The following is a 27,619-nucleotide window of genomic DNA, read 5'->3' on the forward strand; positions in this document are numbered from 1 at the left end:
CTTACTTCAGGAAAATTCAATATTTTTAAAAATTCAGAACTATTAATTTTTATGAGGGGTGGGTGCAAATTTTCCACATTAAGAGGACTGACTATAGGTTTCCTTTTAAATAGCAAGTCCCCTAGTGCACTTAAAATACAATTCAATTTAAAATAAACTTCTAAGAAAACAAATATTATATAAAATGAGGGATAGCTGCATTGTATTGTAACTCTCTTACAAGAGTTCAGTTCTCAAGCAAATGAAATCCAGTTTTAATCTGATACCCAAAGAGTTTTCAAAAGAAGGCAGATCTTCAAGACATACTTTAATGTACATTCCTGATGAAGGAGAATGAATTTCAGAATTTAGGATGGCTGCTAGCCAAAAAGGATGTTTGGAAGGGAGGTTTGAAACAAGAATAAAAATTGTGTACTCATTATTGAAGCTGGTTTCACTTTTTAAAACAGCAATAACAACTCTCTAAAATGTCAGATTTCTTTATTTCAAAAATATATACAGAAGAGTCAGCCAATTCAATACAAAATGGGCCTTTTCTGTGTTAAGAGAGAAATAACATCAATACTTTATCAATTGGCTTTTCATCAAAATCCTTCCATTAAAAAATAAATAAGCATTTAAATTAATGAAATATATTTATTACTCTCAACAACTTTTTATGCTATCTCTAGATATAGAAAATATACCTCAGCAATTTAAAAAAATATTAATATCAATTTCAAACACGAGCATCATATGTAGCATACCATTTGTAGTTTAAAATGAATTGAGAAAATATTTTTGGTTCTCTTGGCACAGTAACTCCTCCCATCACAGACACTAGAGAAAAGAAATAATTTGGCTCCTTGGTCCCCTCCTTAAATGTGAATTTCACATTTATTGTTCTGTGGTGAAACTTTTTTGTCATCACCTCTCAAAAGGACACAAACTATCCCAAAAACCACTGTAACTTTACAATATGATGCTATGAAATTTAAATGCTTACTTTGAATTCTAAGGGCTTTTAGCAAAGTAACTTTTAAAAGCCCTATTATTTGGTGGCATGCTGTCACCTCTAATTAAGATCATTTAAAAGGAAGCTATTTTAAGGAAAGGGAATTAAAGCATGAACCAGAAAACATTTTTTGGATTAAGAATATTTGACTTTGTACATTTTATGTTAATTCATTTCTTCCCTCTCCAATCTTAATACTTGACCCTTACATACTCCAACAATTTGGAATCTCCCATTATGGAACTGAGAGACATAAAGCTTGGAAGAACAAATCTGATACACAACAGAAATAAATCAAGATCACTCAAAGCCTGTCCTCCTCTGAGAGTGGAGTGGATGAAATTCCTATTATATACTCTAATAAGAGAAATGGAGTTTTTTAGCTTCTTGCTTTCTTTTTCAAACAAATCTTTCTAATCTAGTAAAAAACAAAACTACAAAGCAAAAATTGGTAATATTTGTGCAAAGAAATAAATGTCTTGTTGAAGTTTTTCTTTTTTACTAAAACTGTCCACTGCCCTGAAGTTTTAACAATGAAATCAACATCAAAATGGTCTTGTAAACACCAAAAGGCTGTCCTTTAGCCAGTTATCATATAAAAAATAACCAAAGTAGAAGAAAAAAGTACTGCCTTCCAAAAGCATTCAAAAAATCCATACAAACATGTCTTCAAATAAAGCTTTTGTGACAAATCAAAAGCTACAAAGGTCTTTTAAAACCACTCCAGAATTTTCCTTTGGGTATCTGTTCCCCACTTTACAGAAAACATTAGTTTTCCCCAAGAATGCCACTATGCCTTCAAAATCCTAATGCTATATTCCTGTTAAAAATAAAATACCAAAAATAGGCAGAATTTTGGCAGAGGTGGGGACAGGGATATCATGAAATCAGATATTAAAATGAAGTTTAATTTATGATATAGCTTGAGTTTAATTTCAAAAAAGGATAAAAAACTTCAAACTTTTAAATACACAAGGATTTGAATAACTACTATATGCTATATTTATATAATCTCAGAACTGAAAGGGACCTTATAGATCTTGTAGTCCACCTTCTTTCCCCATTATTTTACAACACCCTATATATACCTTCTGAAAGTATTATTCTTTTGAAATATAGGTGCCTATAGAAAAAAATCCCTGTGAGGCTAGGGAATCACTAGTTTCTAATTTCATAATCCCAAAGTCTTTGCCTCAATGGTTTTCCTCCTTCTTTCTCTCTTCCACTATCACCAGTCCAATCCTAAACTTTAAGAAAACCCCACTGGTCTAACTGACCCTCCTTTGCTACTAGCAAGCTTTCCTACCCTTAATCCAAGTGAGAAAATGGTAGTTAGGAATAATTATCAAATTAAGAGAAAAAGGTAACATTAAAAAATGACACAACACAGTCACGTTTCTAGTGACTTAGAGATGGTCTTTCAGTTTTATATCTACACTAATTTCTATTCCTTATCCATCTCTGTTGGAGGTCACCAGCCTAGTGTACTCCCTAAACATATACGAGGCTGCTTCTCTCCTTTGAGGTGAAATTCAGTGCATTTACTATGATCACCTCAGCCTAACCGGCCCTAACATAGTCCACAGGCTCTAAATGGCTACACCAGTTAAATATCTTGGAATCCAATCTTTAGTACAGTTTCATCTCTAGCGTTCAGAACAGACTGGTTGTCTTTTTGAGCCACAGAACCAGGTTTCCTCTTGAATGCCCTTCAAGTTTCAGCAGTAGAGGGTGTCCTGTAAGAATGATCTGCTCTCTCCTGGTCTGTTTAAAGGGCAGCAAAGACTGGCAGCCAATAAGATCCAATGAACATATCTCACCTTTCCAAACCTAACTACTAGCTCCACTTTCACGATGTTCTCAAAGTAACGAACAATATTAAAATGATTGCTTCTTGGCCTTTTGGCTAAGATCAATAATATTCAGATGAGTTCCCACTCTTCCCCACTAGAAGAGTAGTCCCTTTCTAGAAGTTCATATATTGTGTTGCAATATTCCAGCATTTTACATACACAATGATAAATCAGGTAATTTCCACCCAAAATAAGAGAAAAGTCATTTCATCACAGTGCTTAATAAGATGTTAGACAGTAAGAGTAACATCTAATAAAAGCTAATTTAATAATTTAATGCTGACATAAACTTAAGTAGATTTTTTATTTAATTATTAAAAGATGGATATGGCAACTTGCCTGTTTTCCATCTCCTTGGCAAAGATCTGGTCTTCTAACTTCTATTTTAAAGTACACTTCTGTCAAGTCTCCTGGCTCTACCCTGACTCTGTAACAGAAACACCGCAATGGTCCAAATCACAGTGACACTGTAATAATAACTCTTTATTCCATTAACATTATTACTGAACATGAGCAGAATTCAGGCAAGACTCGAATCCACTCACACAAAGAGGACAATCACAGGATGGAGAGACCTTAAAAGCATTCACTTGCTCACATATTTCTTATGAACAGGTTGGGGAAAAAAAAAACAAAACAACCCACTCAGAGTCATGTCTTTAAAGATCTATTTCTCCTGACCCAAATAATTTAACCTTAAAGAATGAAGAAACAGTTTTGTTTTTTCACCAAACAAATTTGTTAGGTATTTACTTGAAATTCGTTAAACGAAAAAATCACCACCAACTCAGATAACTTAGAATTGCGATCAGCAACCTTCAAAGCATAGAAATAACTGAGGACTTTTCTCTGCTTCCCCAGGAATCATTGGCTCTGAGGTATCACCACTATAATTCAAACATGATCTTGTTTGTTTTTCAGGTTTTCTGCTCTATCTCTAGTGACAGTTCCCTCTAGTTTATGTGGGAACAGCCCAGGAGGTAAAAACCACAAAGTATAATCAGATTATCCAAAACTTCAAGAAAATGTCACCTTAGAAGGTAACTTTCAGCATCCAGAAAGATAAACATCTACCCTGAAAGCCTTCTCCTTCCAAGATGCAGCCTGTAACATAAAATGAACCAAAAATGCTTGACTGTTACCACTGAAAATATCAGTATGTGCTTCTCCAAATATAAAAACAAAGTTTTGGCAAATGAGCAACAAAGAGACATGCTGTTTAGAAAATTTAGGATATAAAAACCTTAATGGGAAATATTTTTAATATGTGGGATAGCACTAATTTTTTTCTTTCTAAAATGTGGAAAAGTGAATAAAGAAGAATAGTTCTTTATGCTATAGATCCATAAAAGATGCAAATATTCAATGCTATGAAATACACAAGTAATGCCATGGAAAGGTTCAATACTTTTTCTTTGCATGACAGGACATTCATACAATGAGTGATTGAATATAGAATGAGGAAAATGTAGTTTGAAACCCAATTCTACTATGGCATAAAATCCCTGATCATAAATATTAAAGCTGCATCTGGTGCTGACAATTTGCCATTTACAAAGAAACTTTGTCTCTGATTTATCAACAACAATAATAATTTTTTAAAAATGTTTTATACTGGTGAGCGATAATACTTTACTTTCCACCATTTGGACCTCATTCGGGAGAAAAAATACATTATCATTAAAAAGACGGATGATGCAACATATAGTAGAACACACAGGCTCATGTCAATGTTGGAAAAACCAGTCCCTAAGAAAGAGCCAGACTGTTTGGCCTCTATATGAATCTTAGATTCATATGGATGTTCAATTTTATCTCTGTCAGGTCTATTATTTAATTTATCTAAAATATGAGATTTGGGGTCCAAAACATTTGGTAGATCCAGGTTCAGCTCTTGTTTTCCATTTGGATTCTTCAGGATAACATTTACTTTTGACTCCTGTTTGGTCTCTAATATGATTTCATTAGGCTCATCCTGTTCTTCAGCATACTTATTTAAAATATTTTTGGTGCCATAATGATGCTTCAAGAATGTCAGAACTTGTACTTCATTCCAGCTGTCCAGGCCCTTAATTTCCTCATGGCAGCCTGGGCAGAGTTCTGGTGTTGGCCACTGAACCTTTGGAAATTTGGGATCTTCACTTGGCTGGCCTACACGAAGAGAAAAAGGAACAAAAAATGGACAGAAGACATCAAATCAAGTCTACCTTTTTTTTTTTTAACCAGGGAATAAATCAAGTAGCATTTTAAAAACATGTGCTAGATATAAGTCTACAAAGACCCTGTACAATGTCTCACACATAGAAGGTGCTCAATAAATAATTATTAAAACATTGATTAATTATTTGCAGCTAAATTACAAAGCATGTTTTCATTAGATATTTCTATTAGATCAGTGATTCTCTGCCCCTTTCTTTGCAATTTATTGCTGCTTCTTTAATCTCATGGACATCCTGGCATATTTCATCACAATGCTGATGGACAGAGATTTATTTTTAAGAAAGTAAGTTAAATTTACTTTTTCCTTGAGAACTTTTCAGTACTCTTTGAAATCAGTGAAGACAACCCCCAAGTACTGAAAAAACAGGAATAACTGTTAGAGTCACAGGGACAACCTCTTTAAACTGCTGCTGATAGTGAACGAAACAGTATTACATATGTAAATTGTAACGAATGCTACATATCCTGATCCAGGTATTAAGTTCAAACAGAGACCAATTTTCTTTAGTGCTTTACTTATGTTTTTGTAATACAATGGATTAAATAAAAGCCAGTATTTTAGTGTTGTTTTCCATTCATCTTCTATGAAGATTTATTTGCCAGTGGAATTATTTTAAGCCTAATTTTAATCAAGTATTGATTTAGAAGTAGTTTAAATGTTAACTTTAAGAATATGCATCCTGTTTGTTCAATTAGTAATACTTTCTGAATACCACTGCTTTAATGGGCTTTATGTATGAAAGAAAACTTTAATATGATCTTAATGAGAATTATTCACATTGAGTCAGCTTCACATTTCACATATACTTGGCTACTGGAAATCTATCTACCAGGGGACCTACATTCTTACTCAGTTTTGGACAAGGTTAGTGATGCATCTCTGATGAATATACTCCAAAGTTGTTTCTGCCTAAAGTTAGCACTGCTGCTGTTGTCTGGGGGCAATTCAGACATGGCACCAAACAGAGAACGAAGCTTACATTTCTAAGAACAATACTTGGTTTGGCCAGAAATGAAAAATCTATCTTCTAGAAGCTTACATTGAAGATGTCTTATTCTGTATCTTAGTATGAATAAAGTTTGCCTTATTGTGCTATCCATTCGATATGAGGAGGGATGCCAGAACCCCACTGTCAGCAGAATGTAAATTTTAACACAGATTTCTATTAGTGGGAATGAACTGCCTTGGCTTAACAATACTCTCCCACACGGTCTCCCTTTGTGACCAAGGACTTGTATTTAGGAGAAGGCTTGATGGGATTAAAGGTGGCACCTAGGGTTTCAGAATAGAAACTTGCCTGCCATGGAGCCAAGTGGCCCATGTGGGATCTAAAATTGCAAACCTAGTTTCATTAGATTTGTATCAAATGATCCTATGATTTCTAACTTTTTCACGAAATGATAAGACTGAAAGGCTCTCAGTCTAATAAAATTCATTAAAAATAATTCTACTCTGGATACATTCAACTTGTGCATATTTAAAGAATCATAGAATTTCAGAGTTGGAACGGACCTTAGAGTTTATCTAGAATTTAATCTCATTTGGAAGATGAAGAAAGGAAGGCCCAAAGAGAAGTGACTTATCCAATTCCCATACTCAATTAGCGATGCAGCCATCTCTCCTGACCCAACTCAAACTCAAACCCAACTCTCCTGACTCCCAGTATAGGCCTCTTTTATCCGCCCCAAAACAATTTATCTGAGAAGCTAAAGTCATCCTATTTTTTTCATTCTCTTCCTACTGTGCTTCTCAGTTTGTTGATGCAAACTTATTATTCCCTGGAAGCTGTACCAGTAAAATAATGTGGGATTGGGAGCCAAGAGGGCAGAATAGCAGAGGAGGCTGTGAATCATGGCAAGAAAGGGTCTGGCAAGCTCAGACCCATACCAGGGTCCCATGAGACAACAAAATAGAAGAAAATATAATGTATCTCATAACAAAAACAACTGGAAAACTGATCAAGGAGAAAAAATTTAGGGATTATTGGACTACCCAATATGGGTATATTAGATATTGGATATACCCAATAATATTGGATATACCCAATATAACTGAACTCAAAATTCAATATAATATTGGATATACCCAATGTCATGACCATAACCTAGCCATGTTATCTCAAGAAATATTAAAAGGAAGCATCCAGATCTCTTACAGGGGTGGAGAACCTGCAGCCTCGAGGCCACAGGTTCCCTACCCATTAGAATCAGAGAGCAAAGTGGAAACAGAAGGACTCTATCAGACATCTCCTGAAGGAAACTCCAAAATGAAAAATCTCAGGAACATAACAGCCAAAATCCAGAGCTTCCAGGTCAAAGAAAAAAATTCTGGTAGCAGTTAGAAAGAATTCAAATATTGGGTAGTCACATTCAGGATCACACATGATTTAGCAGTCACCATATAAAGGAGAAGAGAGCTTGGAATACTAAATTCCAGACACAGAAGTTCCCGAAGTGGGCGATACTGCCCTGTGGGGGGTGGGTGAGGTAGTAGCCTTGGGTGCAATTGGGGGACACTGAATAAAAATAAGGGGGTGGTGGAAGCATAAGGAAAGAAGAGAAGATAATTTTGAAAAACCATTTGTACACGTTTCATCTGTTGTGTAACTGATTTAAAAGTCATAGTGATTACATTATTTTCCAAATAAACACACAAAATGTAAGTAATAACTGAGCAGTGGTCAAGTCCACCAACAAGTCTTAACAAGCAAGTGTTAGCAGGTAAGCATGTCATAAAGTCCAGCATGCATCAGCAGCCGTATGTGCATGTAATGACTTGCTTACAATATGATACTATAGGGTTACATGATGTAAAATTGCATCATCAAAATTTCAATGCAGGAAAAAAACTACAAATTTACAATAAATTATTAAATTTAAGAAGTGTGATTTGAAAAAAATTATTATTTTTTTGAAATAATGCAAATTAAAAAAAAACTGTTAAAGGATTAAAGAAACCGGGGGGCTGCTGAGTAATTTTTTTTACAAGGGGGTGGCAGGCCAAATAAGTTTGGGAACCTCTGTACCAGAAGGCAAGGGATATAGGCATACAGTTAAGAATTACTTACCCAGCAAAAGTGAATATAATCCTACAGGGGCAAAAAATGGACCCTTAATGAAACAGCATATGTCCAAGCATTCCTGATAAAAAGACTAGAGGTATAATGGAGACAGGAGTGAATGGCAGCTTTGTTGTACACCACCCACTTCTGACTCACTGATCCAGAGTAGACTAATGAGGGGACCTGTGCCCACTCCCACTAATAACTCCACCCCCAGCAGTCATAGGCCCTAAGTGGTATGAGGAAAAAGGAACAAGTTCAGAAGGAAATAACAGCAGTGTGGCTCAGACCCTAGGAACAAAGCGGCAGTATCAGTTCCAGATTTGGGCCCCGTCTGAAGTCTGCAGAAGAAGAACCAGGACAAGAATCCCTAACCAAAGAGAAGCCTGCAGTTCTGTCACGCTGAACCAGCAGAGTTTCCCTGCTTTCTGGATGACAGATGCTGAGTCCAGCTGCAGTCCACTGTTGCTCAGACCCAAACCGAGGTTAGGAGCTTGCAGAGTTCAGACTGGAGGGAGCAGCAATCAGACTCTGCCCTGAATTAGACCACTAAGGATGTACAGAAATATCTATAGCTCTTTTTGAGGTAGCGAAGTATGGGAATCTGAGGGGATGCCAATAAGCTGGGATATGGAAATTATGATATGGAAATGTGATAGAATACTATTGTGTTGTAAGAAATAGTGAAGGGGATAGATTCAGAGAAATCTGGGAAGACTTATATGAACTGATACAGATTGAAGTGAACAGAAACAGGAGAACAATTTATACAAAGATATCACTCTGGTGATATCTTTGAACACAACTTTGAAAGAATTAGGAACTCATTTCAGAGGACTAAACGAAGTATGCTATCACCTCCAGAGAGATAGGTGAAAGACTCAGAGTGAAGAATGAGACGTGTATTTTTTTGGACATGGCCAATGTAGAAATTTGTTTTGCTTGACAAAAATTTTGTTTTTCCTTTCATGACAATGGTGGAAATGGGGAGTTGGGTTAGAAGGGGAGAGAACAAAGGTGCATTTTTGCTAATTGAAGACCATGTGTCCTTTAATATTGGGTATTGTGAAGCATGCTGACAGGAAGCTCTTCTGTATGTGACAACTGTGGTACTAGACCACAGACCAAAGACAATCAAAATTCCACCTAGTCAACAAGTGATTTACAAAGTTGGCTGCTACAGGGTTAGTGAAAGACACTCTTTCAGTGAAAGACACTCTTTTTCAGCTTCTCACCTCAAAAGTGATTCCCTCTTGGCCACACTAGGTGGATAGGCGTAGTTAACTAGTCATTGCCCTAGTCTATAAAGGGTCAGAAGGTTTTCACTAAGAGTAGTTTTTGTCATACCTGCCAGCATGTTATTCACTATGTTGTGTGTCTTCCATAACCAGAGGATTGCTTCATCCAGAGTTTGCACTGAGTCCATGGATTCTTTAGCCATTTCTTCAAAATGCTGAGCACATTCTCTACATCCAAAAAATGTCTCAAGGTATCGTCTCATAATCTGCAAAACCACTTGGGGATTATCTTCAAAACCTGCAAGAACAACAATGGCTTGACTACCTACACAATATATATATGGCATCCTAAATAAATACTTGTTGGTTGGCTCATCCAAAAGGGCTAGTCATGTAGAAAAAGACAAACAAACATTTTCAGTAAAACCAATACACTTTGCATAGCATGTCAAAGCCAAACACCCATTTTATTTTGTAGTATATATGTGATATGTGACTGATAAAACCTGTATATCAGTCAATAAATATGTGCTTTTAAAATCTATCACATATTTTTATAGAAATGTAAAAACAGATTTTTCTGAGAGTCTAATGCCCTCTGGAAGGCCCCTTCATGCTTTTAGGATATTAGAATACTATTAAGTGTACTGCACACAAAGGGTAACACACTTCTTTAAAAGTCTGATTTACCAGTTGGTAGCCTGGGAACTAGGGAGAAGTGCCCCAGTATTTAAATGTCATTGTTTGGCTTGGTCATTTTAAATTATACTTATTCATTTTAAAATTAGAATTATGGTTTCATTTGTTCACAATGCTTATGTTTTAGTACTACATCAGTTATTTATCACTGTTCATCAAATATTTAACTTGGTATATGCATGTCATTCACCTCAAAGCTTATAAGGTTTCTCTGGAGAAACCTTAACTAAATATGAATTACTGTTAGGTCTTCCTGATTCATGGTTTTCCCTTTAAAATTATTTTAAAATAAAATGTGAATGGGTTGAGAATAGCACACAAAGTCTTCAAAAACTACTTTAGCTTTATGGTCACTCTTCTTTTGATCGCTATTTATTATATGAGTGATAAAAAATGACTTGATTTAAGTTTCTTTAGCTACCCACATACCTTCTTGGGGGAGAACACTTTTGTGCTAATGATTATCAAATCAGTAAAAGGCCTAAAACTATTATACATCTTCGAATCAGAAAAAATTCCAACAACTTCAAATCATATAAACAAAAAGTATTTTGCCAAAGGCTACATAAAAAAAACAAAAACAAAAAACAACCAAGGGTACGCACTGATAGGTGACCTTTTGCATAATTAAGCACAAAGCCAGGCCTCCACATCAATTTTTGGGGATTACCAACCTCAGTTGTAGTTCCCCTTTATACATTATCTTCCTCTAATAAAATCTAAGCTCTTTGAGGGTAAGAACTGTCTTGTTTGCTTCTATTTGCATTCCCAGCACTTAGTCCAGTGCTAGGCACATAAGAAGTACTTAATAAATGTCCTCTTCATCTTTTGCTCCCTCTCTCTAATGTAACAACCAAAAAGAAATGGAGTCAAGTTCTAAAGTCAAAAGGAAATAATTAACATTATACTGGAGACACAAACATGTAACAAACAAAAGAGAATCAATATTATACTGAACACAGAAATCTCCATTCAAACATGCAATATCAGAGATTGAACAAAAACATACAAAGGACCCATGAGATTAAAGTAGATTAAGTGTCAGTATTAAAAGAAATACTACACAATAATTTCAAAACAATTTTTCTTAATCCAAGCCATGAATTTGAAGCCAAATGAACTATAGTAGTAAGCAACATTTTTAAGGGTTATGTATATATGATGTTTATTTAGGGAGGGGAGAGAAGAATTCTTCAAGTTTACAAATAATTTTACCACTTTTAAAGTGATGATAGTTAACCTAACAGAGAGTAAGGCTCCTGGTTTAAAGATGCTTGTTACTAATGTTCATAATTCTTACCTTATTTAATTTAAAATGAGCTGGAGGGGATGAGGAGAGAGAAATAAAGAGAATATGATAGACTTTGAGAAATTCTTTTAAATTTAATGACTGAAATGATAACATTAAGTCACAAAATTCTGCACTTTTGTATATATTCTATATATTATACTTTGACTTTTGTATATATATATACACACACATATTTAATAGTATTTTATTTTTTTAATTACATGCAAAGACAATTTTTAACTCTTACTTTAAAAAAATTTCAAGTTCTAAATTATCTCTCTTCCTTCCTCACCACCCCCTTCTTAAAATGATTAGCAATTTGAAATAGGTCATATATGTGCAATCATGTAAAACAGATTTCCATATTAGTCACGTTCACACACACATATATTATAAAAGGTATTATAGGAAGAAAATTTAAAAAGCATTCAATCACAAGTTTTCATTTTAATATGAAACTGCTCCAACCAAGAAAAATGTCCTTGGTGTTTTTTTTTTCTTCTATAAACATAAAATGGTTCATTTTTTTTTTCTTTTTCAGGCTAAGAGCTGGATCTTCTACTAACATCTGCCATGTATCACTGTGTAATCTCCTCTTTTCTCTTTCCCACAAACTAGTGCAAATTTAGGGTAACTCTAATCTTTAAAATGGACAAGAACCATAAAACCCTACCTGTGGTGGGGAGGATTAGAGAATGAATGCATCATGCTTTTTAGCAGATAGGATTTAAACATGCAATAAGGAGAGGAAAAACCTTCCAAGACATAATCCGGCTGTCTCAGACTGACCCAATTCTTTAGGTATAAGATACTCTCATCACATATCTGCTCTAATTTTTTACTAAATTAACGTATACCAAGGATCCTTTACCTCAAAATTTTCTCCTTCAATTTTAGAGGACTTGGGCAATTTTTGTAGTGATACACCACCAAATGAAAATAAGACACCAAATGGTTTTAGTTTATACTTTTTTTTTAATGGCGTAAGGAAGGAAATAAGCCTGAATTAAGTGTATACTATGTGCCAGGCACTGCGCTAACTGATTTATAAATATTATTTCATTTGATCCTTAAAACAACCCTGGGAGGTCGGTGCTATTAGTACTCTCCCTTTTACAGATGAAGAAAACTGAGGCAGACAGAAGTTAAATGACTTGCCCAGATCACACAGCTATTAAGTGTCTGAGGCCAGATTTAAATGCAGGTCTTCCTGCCTTCAGACCCAGTGCTCTAGCCACTATGGTTGAAAGGCTAATTTAAAATAAAAAAAAGGCAGCTTACACTGTCAGTATAATATCTTTCCATGTGACTCACGCTACTATAAACATCTAAACTGTTCTCCAGCCCATGTTCTTGGTTCTCTTATCTCATACTACTTATTCTCTCTCTCTCTCTCTCTCTCTCTCTCTCTCTCTCTCTCTCTCTCTCTCTCTCTCTCTCACACACACACACACACACACACTTCCTCTACAAAATTTTTGGTGTCTACTCAGTTGAAAGTTATTTTTCACGGCCAATTTTCTTTTCTGTTTTTGCATGAGAAATTTGTTTTACTAGCTGAATTTCTTCTACAATTAGGCATATTTTAACCAGGACAGCATAAATGTATATGCTTCGTAGGAACTTTAGATCCCAAGTGTTGACATAGAAATGGCCTTTTCATGGAGAAAACTTATTGTAAAACAAGCATGTGGCTTTGACTGAAACTGAACTCCACTGTGGTTTTAGGAATACTCAGAGGTCCCTTGCTAGCTTAAACTTTTTGTGGCATTTTGACTCTTCTTTGCACATATCACATTCATGCCTGTATCTGAATGATTTGTATACATTTTCCCATCAAGGATGCTATCAAAGGACCATGGCTAAAGACAGTCTAGTCCAATCTCCTTATTTAAAAAATGAGAAAACAGAGGGACACCTAGAGGAAGGAAATGATAACTCAAGTGCACTCTGGTAAGTATTTGTAAGTGTATAACTTTGAGCCATTCTTCTGCTGTTTCCCTTATGCTATAATTACTTCATGTCTAAATTAATTTTTTCATATGAAAGATTTCCTTAATTTAAAAATTGGATTTCTGCGGTTTAGCTTCATGTTCTAGAATAACACTTGGTCTGACTTTCATAAAATGAGACTTGTGATCTCTTGAATTTCTAGTCCCATACACCCAGATTTATTTTGCATAGGATTTGTATTTAATTATCTTTGCACATGTTGCTTCACCCCAACAGAATGTTAAGGTCCTTGAGGAAAGGGACTTTTATTTTGTCTTTAAATTCTCAATATCTAGCTCTGACATTCCATAAATATTTCTTAATCAACTACTCTGTACCAGGCACCACGCAAAGCTAAACACTGGGCATAGAAAGAAAGGTGAAAGACAGTCCTTATTTTCAAAGAGCTCACAATCTAATGGGGGAGACAATATGTAAACAACTATGTACAAACAGTTATATTCAGGATAAATTGGAGATAATCAATAGAGGGAATGATCAGGAAAGGCTTCCTGTAAAAGGGGTGATTTTAGTTGGGACTTAATTAAGGAGATGGAGAGGCCTGTGCAAGGAATATCAAGATGTTGAATGAAACTTTCAGTTTCTGTTTGGGAGGAGGTATGAACCTCACCTGAAAGACTCAACTCTTTCTTCTACACAGTTCTTTAATCAAGTCTTAGAAAAATCTCTGTTGCTATGTGAGGCAGAATGTTAAGATCAATGGCCCTGAGTCCTAGAGAGCTGCGTCCAGGAAAGGAACTATTCCTTTGTCTGTCAGGAATGACTATAAACTGAGAAGCTGACAAAATCTCAAATCCATGAAATCCGGAACTTTCTTCAATGAATTGCTCAACATATAATCAATCTGCAATAATTTATTAGTCATTTACTATTTGCCAGGCATCATGCTAGAAACTGGGGATGAAAGACAAAAGTAAAATTATATGCCCCGAAGAGCTTACATTCTATTGGAGAAGGCAATTACAAGGTGACAGGAGGCAGGAGGACGGAGGCACCAGCAGCTAGCAGGATCAGGAAAGACTTCTTATAGAAGGTAGTGCTTGAACTGAGTCTTGAAAGACATAAGGTATTAAAGAGGTAGAGGTGAGGAGGGAACACATTCCAGGTATTTAGGACAGTCAGTGCAATGGCATGTAGATGGGAAAAGGAGTACTGTGTCTCAGGAACAGTCAGCCAGTTACTCTGACTGGAATGTAGAATAGGTGAAGGGGAGTGACAAGCAGTAAGGCTAGAAAATCAGCTTTTAAAAGAGGCTTCAAATTCATGTTCACACTTAATCCTAGATTTCTGTGGAACTACTAGAGTTTATTGAGTAGGGTGGTATCATGGTCAGACTTGAACTTTAGGAAAATCATTTTGGCAGCCGTGTGGAGGATAGACTAGACCAAGACTTGAGGCAGGGAGACCAAACAGGAGATATGAAACAGTAAGTTACTTTCCTTCCCCAGGCCTCAGTTTCCTCAGCTACAAAATAGGAATAATAATGCCTCTACTACTCACCTCATAATGTTACTTAAAGCTCAACTGAAATAATGCATATAAAGTGCTTTGCAAACTACATAGGGCCACAAAAATGCCAGCTGTTAGTGTTACGTAAGCATGGCTGGCTCTTTCCTAAAAATATCATAGTTCAAACTGGCTTTGAGACTTCGTATTCTTCTTAATTTTAGTGACCCTTCAGAATACAATGTCACTCAAAAAGAGGCACAGACAAGCTGTCCCAAGTCTGTCATTCTTTGCAACTTCCTTCTCCCAGCTTGTCAAGTTCACGCTGGCACTGGATGGAAGCAGAAATTCAATTCATTCCAGAACTCCTAAGTCCTGAATTTTAATTTTGCCAGAAGAACTTATGAGTTACTATTATTCATCCAAGTTAAGCTGGGAACAAAAGAATTGTGCCTAATTTTCTGATGCCCTGATAGTCAAATGAATACAGGTCCACGTTCCCTAAGTTATGGTTATAGTCAACAATCACTTAATTTGTAAATGTCACATACCTGTGTTGGCCAGAGCTCTTGGACGAACTACAGCCTGGACAGTTAAAGTGTGGAAAAGTTTCCAAAGAGAACAAGTGTAACCCCTTAACTCTGGTCTGCTTCCTTGGCATCCAACCCATTTAACATGATTAGTTAGAAATATTCCAGAAATCTGAAAGAGAATTTATAATGTTTGTTTTGTTTTTAGATCAAACTGATACTAATTTGCATTTAGTTACATTACTGATGGTCTTCAAAATACACAGAAATGATTTGTTCTCTATCAATAGGCCTTAAGATATGTCACATATATCTATGTTATCTTACTAAAGTGGCAATATTATTTCTGAAAGATATTACTACTGCCTCAATAGATTATAATTATTCTTAGATTTCACGTAACATAGAGGAAAAATAAAAATACAAAGCATAGTCATAATAAAAAGTTCAGACAGAGGTACTAAATTATGTCAAACTTTTTAAAAAGCAGGCTGATGAGTAAACATTATAATAGCCCAATAATAAAATTATAATAATTGAGAAGCCATGGCTATGAAAAGAGAATTGTTAAATGTCCTTTCCTTCAATTAAGAATATTAACTACTGCTGACACATGATTTTAAGGGAAGTCTAAATATTTTATCAGTTAAAGTTTAGTCTAATTATTTCACTATCATTAATTTCCTACTTTTATAAAAGTTTTATTAATGGTACATATATTTATATGTATAAAACCTCATGATATACTGCATTATAGTTCTATTGAACATTTCAAATTAGCATAATGGCAAACAATGCTCAAAACTTAAAAACCTACAAGATACTTTGCAGGCACATTAAGGCAGAAAATAGATTTTCATTTTTAATTCTAAACACTGATTAATGAAACTGACAAAATTTACTGGATAAAATACCTTATTAATAAGAGCTACTGGAAGAAAATGCTAATTAGAAAACTAATACACACTATGTGGACATTTTGGCAAATATGGTATTTTGTTTAATTCAAGTTATTAAAATATTTGGTTGGCAATAAAGAAATCATTTATCTAGAAGAGTAAGAATAAATGATGAAAAATTCTACATAAATACCAACTAAATGAGGAAACTCTTAAGCCTCAATGAATATTCAATTCTAAATGTAATGTTCTGGTTCCTCTGAAACTATATTAGCTACTTAAATCATATTCTGTACTAGTGGGGCAGTTTTAAGTACTTTGTTGTTATTGCTTTTAAATGGACCTAGCATTGTGGTCAAATACAGATTTTTAAATTTACTTATTTATTAAATGAAACTAATTTTCCACTTATATTAAGATATGAACTTGAGATATATCTACTGAAAAGATATTTGCTGGTTTTCAGAAGACCTGAGTTTTAATCCCCACTCTGTGCACTCACTATCTGTATGATTTTGGGCAAATCATTTTCTTTCTTAAGCCTGCATTTCCTTATCTATAAAATAAGGGGGTGGGCCTACATGGTCTCTCAGGTCCCTTAAGCTTATTGAATCCTATGACAAAAAGGATTCTATTACCTTTGTTTTCACTAACTGTCCTTATGTTGATAATGATAAGATACTGACAATATCAAACCAGCTTGTTGAGGGAAAAGATACGATATCATCCTGGGAATATGAACAACAAAGTATGGGCCTTATCCCCCAAGGACAAAGAAATAAATGGTTCATCTGGCCAGGGCAGGGGCGGGGGTGGGGGTGTGGGGGGAAAGAATATTTAATTAAACCCGTTACCATCAGTATATTTGGGACATTGAAATAGTGACTTTATTGATCTTCCATTAAGGCCAAAGCTTAGTATATTCAAAACATTTTTCTTCCTTCTAACTTGTAGAATTTAGGTCTAATCAGACCCCTGTGGGTTAGGTTGGAGAGTTGTTCTACAGATGCCAGATCTGAACTAAGGATCAAAGCCATAAGGGCAATATTCTTATCTCCCTGACTATAGTGCATCTCCTCTTGTTTAGAATATGAAGTTAGAAGTTACCCGCATTTCGTTATTGACCAGGTCCAGGATTGCATTGTAAGGGATTTTGTCCAGAGGAAGGCTGACCAACCATTCCTGTAAAGTTTCCAACAACTTCACCACAGGTTGGCGGCCAGGAAATAGCTGAAAAAGACGAATGCCCATAACCACACGAATAACTCAGAAAAAAACTCCAGTGTCACACTCATGCAAAGGGAAGTTTTGATCAGTATTTTTCAGCTGATTCTAATTGTATGGGTTTCTGAACTCTAGATCTTTGAACAAAGGGAATAGCTTTAGGTCATTCTTACATGATGGTCTCTCTAAGTCAACGGTTTTATTGACAGAGAGGGAAAGGGAAATCTAAGCTATGATGGTATGGATCTGTCTATCTAGAACCTTTTGCCACATTAAATTCACTGAGAAGTTATAGGGCACACCAATTTCCTTCCAGTTTTCAGTAGATACAAGATCACCCTTTCTTTTATATTTTAAACAGCTGCCCAGCTCCATTAAAATAGCTGTCTCATTTTCACTCTGGGATAGCTACTTTACAATGACAGATGAAATGATCTTTGAATATGGTTTATTTATCAAGTTGTCAAGTGCTTTGCAGGCCTATCTGAAATAACAGCCCACTTATTTATGTGATGTTCTTTGATAAAACAGCTGCTAATTCCTCCTCTTCTACTCAGGGACTCTGGTGCTTTTTTGCTCTTGGTTCCTTTGCTATCACTATTTAATTTACTGAGCAGCAGGTATGGATGGTATATCTCTGTTCCTCTATTTAGTTTCTTTTTCATGCTGTTCTGAGTGTTGGTCACCTAAATATCAAACTAGCATTTTTATACAACAAAACTATTATGTCCCCCTAATAAGGAGACTATGCCCCCTACTTGGGGATCTATATCAAATGAGAGTCTTAGTACAAATGTAAAATAAAGGTATCTGCAAGGATTATTAAAACTAACCTTAAAATCCTACATCAATAGTAATTTTGAAACAACAACAACAAAAAAAATCATCAACTTCTTATTTAATAACACTGGGGATTTTTAAAAATCAGGGTATGGAAATGTGTGTAAGCACTAATTATCTATTTACTAGCAATTTTAAAAGTATCTACATTCTTGTAAGAAATTTTCCAAGTTAAACTACAATGTTCACTGTGAACTAAAGAGCCATCCAGACCACATACGTGAGACCAACAGAGAAACACGTTTTAAAATTAAAGGGAAAAAGTGAGAATAATATCGAGAGAAAAAAAGCACATCCAATGAGACAAGAACAGCCATGTTTTGCTAATAGCTATGCAACAAATTGAATCATCTGGCCAGGATCCATCAGAAAGGACAAAGGCTATTTGGGGGATAATATGATGAATAGATTAGTGCTACACTTTCTTAAAGGAAATGAGGGCAGCTAGAGATTTTTTTTTTTTACTACTGAGTGGCACTATGAGGAAAAACCTGATTATGACTGATTTTCACATACTAGATATTTGAAATATATTGCATAAAGCTCATTATTGTTTGAAACATAATCCATTTGTTTTGTTTTTTAAATTTATAACATAAAAATGAATTCTGATTTCTCAAAATGCCTTAATAATGTAATGAAGAGTCTACTAGGCATATTTTTTTTTTCTGGCATCTATGTGGTTAAAAACATTCAGAGAATCATAACATTAAAAGACATTTCAGATATAATCTAGTCCAATCTCCCACACCACACAGGAATCCCCTTTATAACATGTCTGACAATGATAGGAAACAACTATTTCACCAGGCAACCCAGTCCATTTTTGGAGAGTTCTATAAACTGTTACAAAGTTAAAAAAACAGTTAAAAACTATCTCTGTGTAACTTTCCAACTGGTCCTAGTTACGCCGTCTGGAGTTACAATGAGTAAATTTAATGCTTGGATAATGGCTGAACTAGAGGACTGAATCATTTCTTTCAACTCTGGCATCCTATAGTTCTAACACCTCTCAGATGGTAGCCCTTCAAATATCAGAAGACAATTATCATCTCCTGTCATTTCTAACTTCTTCATTATTTCCTCAAGTGACATGATCTGTATACCCTTTATTCTCCTAGTCACTCACCTCCTGATATGCTCCATCTTACCAATGGAATTCAGATGTGGCACCCAAAACTAAATAAAGTACTTCAGATGTTTTCTGAATAGTGCAGAAAACAGCGGGACTATTCTCTTGCCTAAATCTCTTTGACATGAATTGTTGTTGTCACATCTTCTTAACCTACACTTCTTTAGTTGATTTTCTGAACTTAAATGAAAGACTTCACACTTACTCTGTTAATTTTCATCTCCTTAGTTTGATCCAACCTTCAGGATAGTCAAGATCTTTCTGCATCTCGGTGCTGTCATCACTTAAAGTATAAACTATGCCTCTTACATAATGTGCTGCTGCTTTTGTTTAGCTAAACTTCCTTCAAATTACATTTTTATTAACCTTTCAGACAATAAATAAATGTCTGAAGAATTTAGAACAAAGCACTGTTTTAGAAGCATCTCATTACTGATTAAAGAGAAGGAAAAAGAAGGTATATTGTTTTGTATAGTTTTAAAATGGAGGTAAAATAGAATGGCAGACGCATAGTAGAATGGGTTTATTAAAAAGTTAACAGGGAGGGAATGTTAAAAATCTCTTTTTGAGTTACATTGTATTCTAAAGAGACACTACCACTAAATCTAATAAAAACAGTCTCAAAGTTAACAATTCTATTATTATCAGGAAACAATCTTCTTTTAAGGAGGATTCAGAAATCATCTATCATCCATGTTTTATATACTGAAGATCAAGGTCCTAAAAGATAGCCCAGAGTTTTTATTGACTTGGGATGTCTTCTTCCCAATTTACAGTAATCCATCATAGCCAAAAAATAATTCCTTACTTGGGAACTGAGTTTCCAGAATCCAAATTCATGAATCTTAACAATTTACTTCATATAGTGGTACCCCAACCCTTCCTCCCCGCCTTAGGGGACAAAATTCTTTATAAGACTTGCTTTAAGGATTATGCAGAAAAACATCATAAGGTCTTTTTAGGTAGGACCTTAGGGCTCTACTAAAGAATTTGAAATTGTCATATTGGTAACTTTCAGTGACTGAAGATCACCAAGGGATGAATTCTTATCTATTGTGAGGGGGGAAAAAAAGGAAAGCAAAGTTTATATAAAATATCAAATTGTAGGATACCAACTGTTGAACTAGCTCCTATACATTTTATGCCAGGTACCCTAATAGAGGCTTTAAGAAAAGGTTTTTTTTTTAATTAGTTAATTCAGAAACTGGATAATTAGGTTTTATAAACAAGAAGAAGCAGAAAGTTACTAATAGAAATGGGGGAGGGGAGGAACCCAACTTTTCAGCTTGGCCCAGAAGCAGCAGCTTCCCACTTCGAGCCGAGCCTTTTATCTATGAACTGTCCAAAGCTGAGATAGTCATGGTAAAGTGGAAACAACAAGAGGTTCGGAGGTAAGAGGAGGCGGGCTGGAAGCTCAGCACTGATAACTAGCTGGTGGTGTGACCTTGGACAAGTTATTTGACTTCTGTGACTTTCAGTTTTCTCATTTGTAAAAATGCAAATAATACCTGCAACACGCACTTCTCTGAACTGTATGAGGAAAACAGTTTGTAAAGCACTACATAATGTGAATTATTCTATTTTGATTACACACTCAATTAGTTTTTCTTCTTTACTGACTCTAAGAATACCTGAAAAATGGCTCTTGAAGCATTAAAATCAGCAATAAGTTTACCCTCTGAAGAAAGTGCTAAGTAATTTTCATTCTCTTCCCACTGAGGCCTTATTTAAGAAATGAAAGGAGTGACATAGCAGGCAAAAACAAAAGTAGGGATCTACACATTGTAGTGCTGTCCTGTACTGACTCAAATTATTTATAGCCCCAACTGTAAATATTACAGTTCATAATAAGTAATACCTTGTGAGTATCTGTGATACCCAACAGAAACACCTCCCCAAGCTACCTGTGCCTCAGGACTTCTTTAGAGAAATAGAGTCTCGAAATATTTCAATTTTAAACCGGAAATGATCACCTGAAATCTAATACAATACATGCAGGTTTGTTGGCTTGTTAACACACAAAACTTATACACACATATCTATCCAGATAGAAATTATTTCCAAAAGAAAATGTAGGTTTGGATAGTTAAGAGAAACACAAGTAAATCATTCAAGATTCTTAGGAAATATTCTCATCATCGAATATGCCAACTATTTAATTCAACACAATTAAATTTCCCATACAAATGTAATCAAAGACTACACATGTATACAATACCTTTGCAATGACTGTAATAAAATTCCTGAAGGTCTTCAGCTCAGCTCCCTCCAGGGTCTTATGAGCAGCAAGCTCCACTCGAAGGAGATAATGCAGCCCTGACTCAAGATCAGCCATATAAAGTTTTGACCTAAGATACACATCATAAACTCTGTTTAAAAAACTATATCATCTTCAGGATGAATTTTCTGCCTTCCCTCCTCCCAGTAGAGATATGGATGGCAAACTACTTTTGAAGAGAGTGTGTGTTACGTATGGTTCAGAGGTTTAACTGCTAAACAAAATCTTTCCCAAAACATTATCAGCTTATGGTGTCCTTTCTATTAAAGTTCTTATCAAATTTAACTACCTAAATGGCCAACCATTCCACTAAGGGCCAAAATAAATACTTACTTATCAAATTCTCTCCAGACTATGATCTCTGAATTGTCATCTTTGTTTGGTTTTACTGTAAATGGAAACTGTGAGACCATTTTTTTTCTCACACCAGGTAATGACTTTAAATAGGAAGAGAAGAAAGAACGGAGAGGTTTCAAACTGCAAGAAAGGAGAGATCAGAGGTGAGAACTCACAGGTAAATGGAAATCAAGTGTCTATGAACTTCAGAATAATATTTCTAACAACCATAACAAGTTAATTTATATTAAAATCCTGACTAAGAAACCCTTTTCATTTAATTTAGGAATTTGTTAGATACCCTAGAGGGGGCAGCCTAATGCAGTGAACTGAGTTCTAGACTTGGGAGACCTGGGTTTCATCCCCAAGTTCAGATACTTATTAGCTACACAAGCATGGGCAAGTCATTGAACCCCTCAAAAGCCTCAGTTTTCTCACCTGGAAAATGGAGATAATAATACCTGTAGTATCTATCTCACAGAGTTGTCATAAGGACAATTAAAATAATGTATAGAAGGTAATTTGAAAACTTCAAAGGTCTATATGAATGTCAGCCACTGTAAATCAACATAATCTGGTGTGCAAACTGGACAAGAAACCCAGGAAGAGCTAAAGAAAACACTTAGCAAATCAGACGTTTAGTTAATAACTTTATTTCAGATACACCATAAGATAGTATTTTAATATGACAACTTCCCATCTTTAGATAACATATTCTAGTTAAAAAGGGCTATGGACTGGCAGTCTGAAGATGGTGGGGAGTCAGACACTGTCTGTGAACAAGGCCTCAAAACTTTCTGTCTTTTAATTTCCTTATCTCTAAGGGGCTAGATTTCCTAGGAGTGTTGCTCAGTGTAATCATCAGACACCTAAAAATGTTCTGAGTTCCTCTTAAGATTTCATAGAAATAAATGACCTTAAGTTACCAATAAAAACAATCTATGCCTTCCTTCATCTCCAAGGAGAAAACAAAGCAATATGAAGGAAAAAATAATTAAAATATTAATATTATAATTAGGGATAAAGCTGCACAAATGGTGTTATTACTGGCCACTAGAGAATTTGCCTACAAAGTAAACCTCTATTCTATTAGGTCTAGTCAGTTACCTTAGGTCTGAAAGTTGGTCACTTCTTTTTCAGAGCCTGGTTACCCATTTCTGTTAGCTCAACATCTCATTCTAAGTTCTAACATCTTTGGTCAGGTTCTGGAAACCCAGAAGATACCAACCAAAATCACTGGAGATATGGTTTATGAACTTGAATTCCAATTTATGTAACGTATTTTCAGATAATCACCACCAGAGAGTTGGCTACTAGATGATATGATTTTTGGCCAAAGCAGCTCATTTAACTATCTGCTAAGACCAGGGAAAGGGAAGAGAAGAGAGAGAGAAGTTACCTGCAGAGAAGAAAGGAGTGCCCACATGTACTGAAGGACTGAATGAGAGTAGGGGAGAGAGGATTGGATCTATGACTTCAATATGGAGGGAGCTCCAGGTGAGGCACTTCCTCTATCAATGTAGGTTAGTATTTTCTTAGAGAGTGACTTAGGGCACCCAAAAGTTAGGTGACTTGCTCAAGGTCACTCAGTGTATGTAGGTCTTCCTGGCCCCAAAGCCAGGACTCTATCAAATACATCATAAGAGAACAAAAAATCTGGTTAGGAAATTGGGTGTATACTCTATAAAAGGCATAGTTCCTTCCTAGGAGGTGGATCTACCAAGGAACCCAATCAATTTATAGAAGCTTTCTTGGGAAAACAAGAACCTAAGGATATGCTATCAAATGACTGCAAAGGACTTGACTTCATCCAGTCTGGGGTGAATCTGTTGACTTCTCCTTTAAACAAGAGCTAATGCCTCCACTGTTCCATTCTTCACTATGTTTATTCATCTAATTTCTTTCAACTTCGATTTACATGATTTGTATTCTAAATGACCTTATCTTGACTATATCTGTGTATAGAGATTATTTACTGATTCAAATTGGTTTCTATTAAGTTTGGCCAAAGAAGGTATCTCCTTTTGGATTTTTGTCTATTTGCCTCTCTCTTTCCCTTAGGACCAAATAGAAGCTCCGTTTAATTTTTAAAGCCCTTCACAATCTGATCCCTTCCCAACCTTTTGATAGAATGCATTATTCTCCTTCCCATACTCTATGATCCAGTTAAAGTGTCTTCCTGCTATTCTTCACAAGTAACATGCCATCTCTGTATACCTCTTCATTAAATGAAATACACTCCCATCTCATTTCTGCCTGGGAGCATCTCATTTCTTTTTTTTTTTAAAGGCAATTGGGGTTAAGTGACTTGCCCAGGGTCACACAGCTAGTAAGTGTCAAGTGTATGCTCTGAGGCCGGATTTGAACTGAGGTCCTCCTGACTTCAGGGCCAGTGATCTATCCACTGCGCCACCTAGCTGCCCTTCTCATTTCTTTCAAAACTCTGCTGAAGCTATACTTTCTACATGAAGCATTTCCTGGTCTTCCCAGTTACTAGTGCTCTCCCCTTCAAATAATTACCTTGTATTTATATTGTATGTGCTTATTTATTTACCTGATGGTTTCCCCAGTAGAATATAGGGCAGGGAGTGTGTCATTTTTATCTTTGAATTTCCAGTGCTTAGGACAAAAGAGACGTCTGATAAATGCTCGGTGAACAATTGATTCCTCCAGTTTCTAATATCCCTATACATTTATTAAAGTCTCTAAGTATTGGAACCTCAACCAAATCTTGCATATACTATTACTCACATGTTAATTAATCCATGAGACCCATTTGGATAAATCAGGTAACATGAAGGGACTGAAGTAATACCAAGTTTCTTGAGAAATGCCTTATCAGAATTCAGCGTTCTTTTTACCACAATGTTTTTGTACTGAATCAAGTCTAATATCACCTAGATGATGAGAAAATAGAATGTAAAGGGCACTGCCCATGGCAAAGTTTTTCTCAGGGGAAAAAAATAGTAAGGTAAAACAAATTTAGAATCAACATAATAACTATAATTTTGCAATAGTAAGTCGCACATATTTATATAACAATTTATGGTAAAAAAAAAAAACCAGTTGTCATGAATTGATCTCTAGAACATATAAAATAATGTTTAGTGAAATTAAAATAACTCATGGTTTGTTGCAATTACCACTTCTACAACTTAGTTCAAGATTTTTCACCTTTGTTTTCATGTAACTTAAGACACTGTGAATAAGAAATCTACTTACATTCAGAAAATGCAATATGTAATTTATTAGACTTACAGACAAAAGGCCAAAGTTTAGCAGCTGAAGATTTTTGTTTGTTAGTTTGTTTTTAAAACCAACTGGTTTTAAACCCTCAAAAAACATAGTTTATCCTAAAAAATATTCCAACCAGTGAAAGGTAGTTTTCTATCCTGGTTAACCATTAGCTAGTCACATAGGTAAGCTCATTGTGCTTTATAAAAGCCTGAGGTTTTCTTCTAAACACAGACACTATTTGTGTTCTTATCCATTTAATGGGTTACAATCTGTATCAATAGAGGAAATGCCACACCAATTAAATCATGGATCCACCAAAGCAACATCTACTAGAAAATAACGTGACTTGTGAAAAACTTCAAAACCATCTATTCCTCTCCTAACAATATCAAGTGTTTTTGGTTCCATATTCAGTCTTCTTTAGCCTAGCATCCAGTGACCACAGATAAAAGTTGGCAGGCATCTTACTTCAGGTGTGTCATTGAGAACGCTCATAAGCAAAACAGAATAATGCAAAATGGCAGGCCAATATATGCTTCCACCATAATAATAATCTTATTTGTTTTCTCAATTCAGCTTAGAACTATATAAACTTTTTAAAAATCACAAAAAAACTAGCAGTTTCCTTAGCTGAGACAACTGCTTTTTAACTTTTTAACCGCAACATAAGACACCAAAATGAAAATGAGCTGTTTTATCTACTATTGAGCTAACTGAAGCTGGTCAAGTATTTATTCAACAATTGATGATGAATATACTATTTAGAATACAAGACAAATACTACTAATAAATCCTTTGAGCTCCTATTACACACCTTCAAACAACACTGCTTCTCGTCTGCAAGCAGAATGAGGGCCAAATACTATTAGGATGTAAACACTGTAAGATTGGTAAGACAACAGTGGAAAAATACACCTAGAAAACAACTTTGAAAGACTACAGAACTCTAATTAAGGCAATGACCAACTGAGACTGATGATGAAATGTGCCACTTACCTCTCAACAGAGAGGTGATGGGCTAGAGATGCAGAACGAGATAAAGATTTTGAGATACAATCAGTGTATTGATATTTGTTCTAACTGTATTTTTTTTTTAAACACAGGATAGTTTCTGTTGGTGGGAGGGGTGAGAATTAACGGATAGTACTTGAGATGCAAAAAAAGAAAGAACACAATAAAACATTTAAAAATAGAAAAAACCAAAAAAAAGTTCAGAAGGAGACACAAATAAAGAGCAAAGTGACATTACTATCACATTAAATGCAATATTCACTTAAAAAACAAACTGTACATAATACAGAGATGGGAGGAGTTAGTTATAAGATGCCTACAGACAAGTAGGGAGAATCCCCAGCCTTTTTATAAGAAGTCACCTTGTGCTTCCTCAAAGCCTTGGACCACCAGGAAGGATAGCAGCAAAATCCTTGTGGGGAACAGGTTAGGGGGTTGTCTCTGCTGGCTGAACTCTCCTCTCCACTGGGAATACCAGCACACCTCAGACCAAGGTATAGTAGTGGTGGTAGCCAGTTTAGAGGCAGCTAGGCAACACTTTGAGATCTATTTGTAGATCTTAATTGATCTGTTCAGCATATCTAATGTAAAATGTGTAGAACATGGTGTCAATTATCTATAGATACAGGGGAAAGGTTTAGCATGACTATCTAAAATTCAGAGATAACAGAAATATGTTTAGCCCAAGTATAGAATTCTTTTCTACTATAATTCACAAATACAATTGATACATTATTTCACTTCATAATAAATTTTCGAGTGAAGAAATGATTTTTTTAAGAGATGCCAATAAATTTCTTCCATAGAATGTATAATACTTTAGTCAGAACAATAAGACTCATTTTTACGAAATTCAGCCATTCAGTAATTCTCTCTCCTAAGAGAGACAAAGTAAAATTTTCCTGTATTAACCTTTTAAACAAACAAAAAAAAGTGGGGAAGGGAGATCACTTCCAGATAAGGTCTATCCTAAGAGGTAAGCAACAACACACTACCTCTTACACTATGTTAAAAGTTCTATTATAATTCTGCTCTAACTACAAAAGAAGTCAAGAATGACTTTAGTAAAGATTCTGGCTACCAAATATATAATTCATATGGAGTACAATTTCCACTTTCTATGAGAACAGAACAGATCACAAGCTTCAAAACTACCTATTATCGTGTGTGACTCTTGCCCAACTCTTCACATAGACTCAAGACAGGAATTTCCTCCAACATACCAACATCAAGGAGATCACAAATCCACTGGAGCACAGGAACAAGGTATAGTAAGAGCCTGGACAAATGAAGTCCAGGAATAGATAAAATAACAT

The 27,619-nt window shown here is 35.3% G+C and overlaps 1 protein-coding gene across 1 annotated transcript in view; it reads right to left on the reverse strand.

Annotated features, from left to right (window-relative positions):
• Positions 1–463: 463 nt before the first annotated feature.
• The window catches only part of QSOX2 (quiescin sulfhydryl oxidase 2), a 67,749-nt gene continuing 40,593 nt past the window's right edge, over positions 464–27,619 (reverse strand). The window contains exons 6-12 of the mRNA XM_027869679.1: positions 24,807–24,952; positions 22,053–22,196; positions 21,660–21,789; positions 17,353–17,475; positions 15,368–15,518; positions 9,477–9,665; positions 464–4,998 (exon numbers count right to left, since the gene is read on the reverse strand). Of these exons, the coding sequence (XP_027725480.1) occupies positions 4,457–4,998; positions 9,477–9,665; positions 15,368–15,518; positions 17,353–17,475; positions 21,660–21,789; positions 22,053–22,196; positions 24,807–24,952 (1,425 nt within the window). The 3' untranslated portion in view covers positions 464–4,456. The remainder of the gene's footprint in view (positions 4,999–9,476; positions 9,666–15,367; positions 15,519–17,352; positions 17,476–21,659; positions 21,790–22,052; positions 22,197–24,806; positions 24,953–27,619) is intronic.

This window comes from Vombatus ursinus, unplaced genomic scaffold, assembly GCF_900497805.2.
Source record: "Vombatus ursinus unplaced genomic scaffold, bare-nosed wombat genome assembly UNPS02014793.1, whole genome shotgun sequence".
In the NCBI taxonomy this organism is placed as follows: domain Eukaryota; kingdom Metazoa; phylum Chordata; class Mammalia; order Diprotodontia; family Vombatidae; genus Vombatus; species Vombatus ursinus.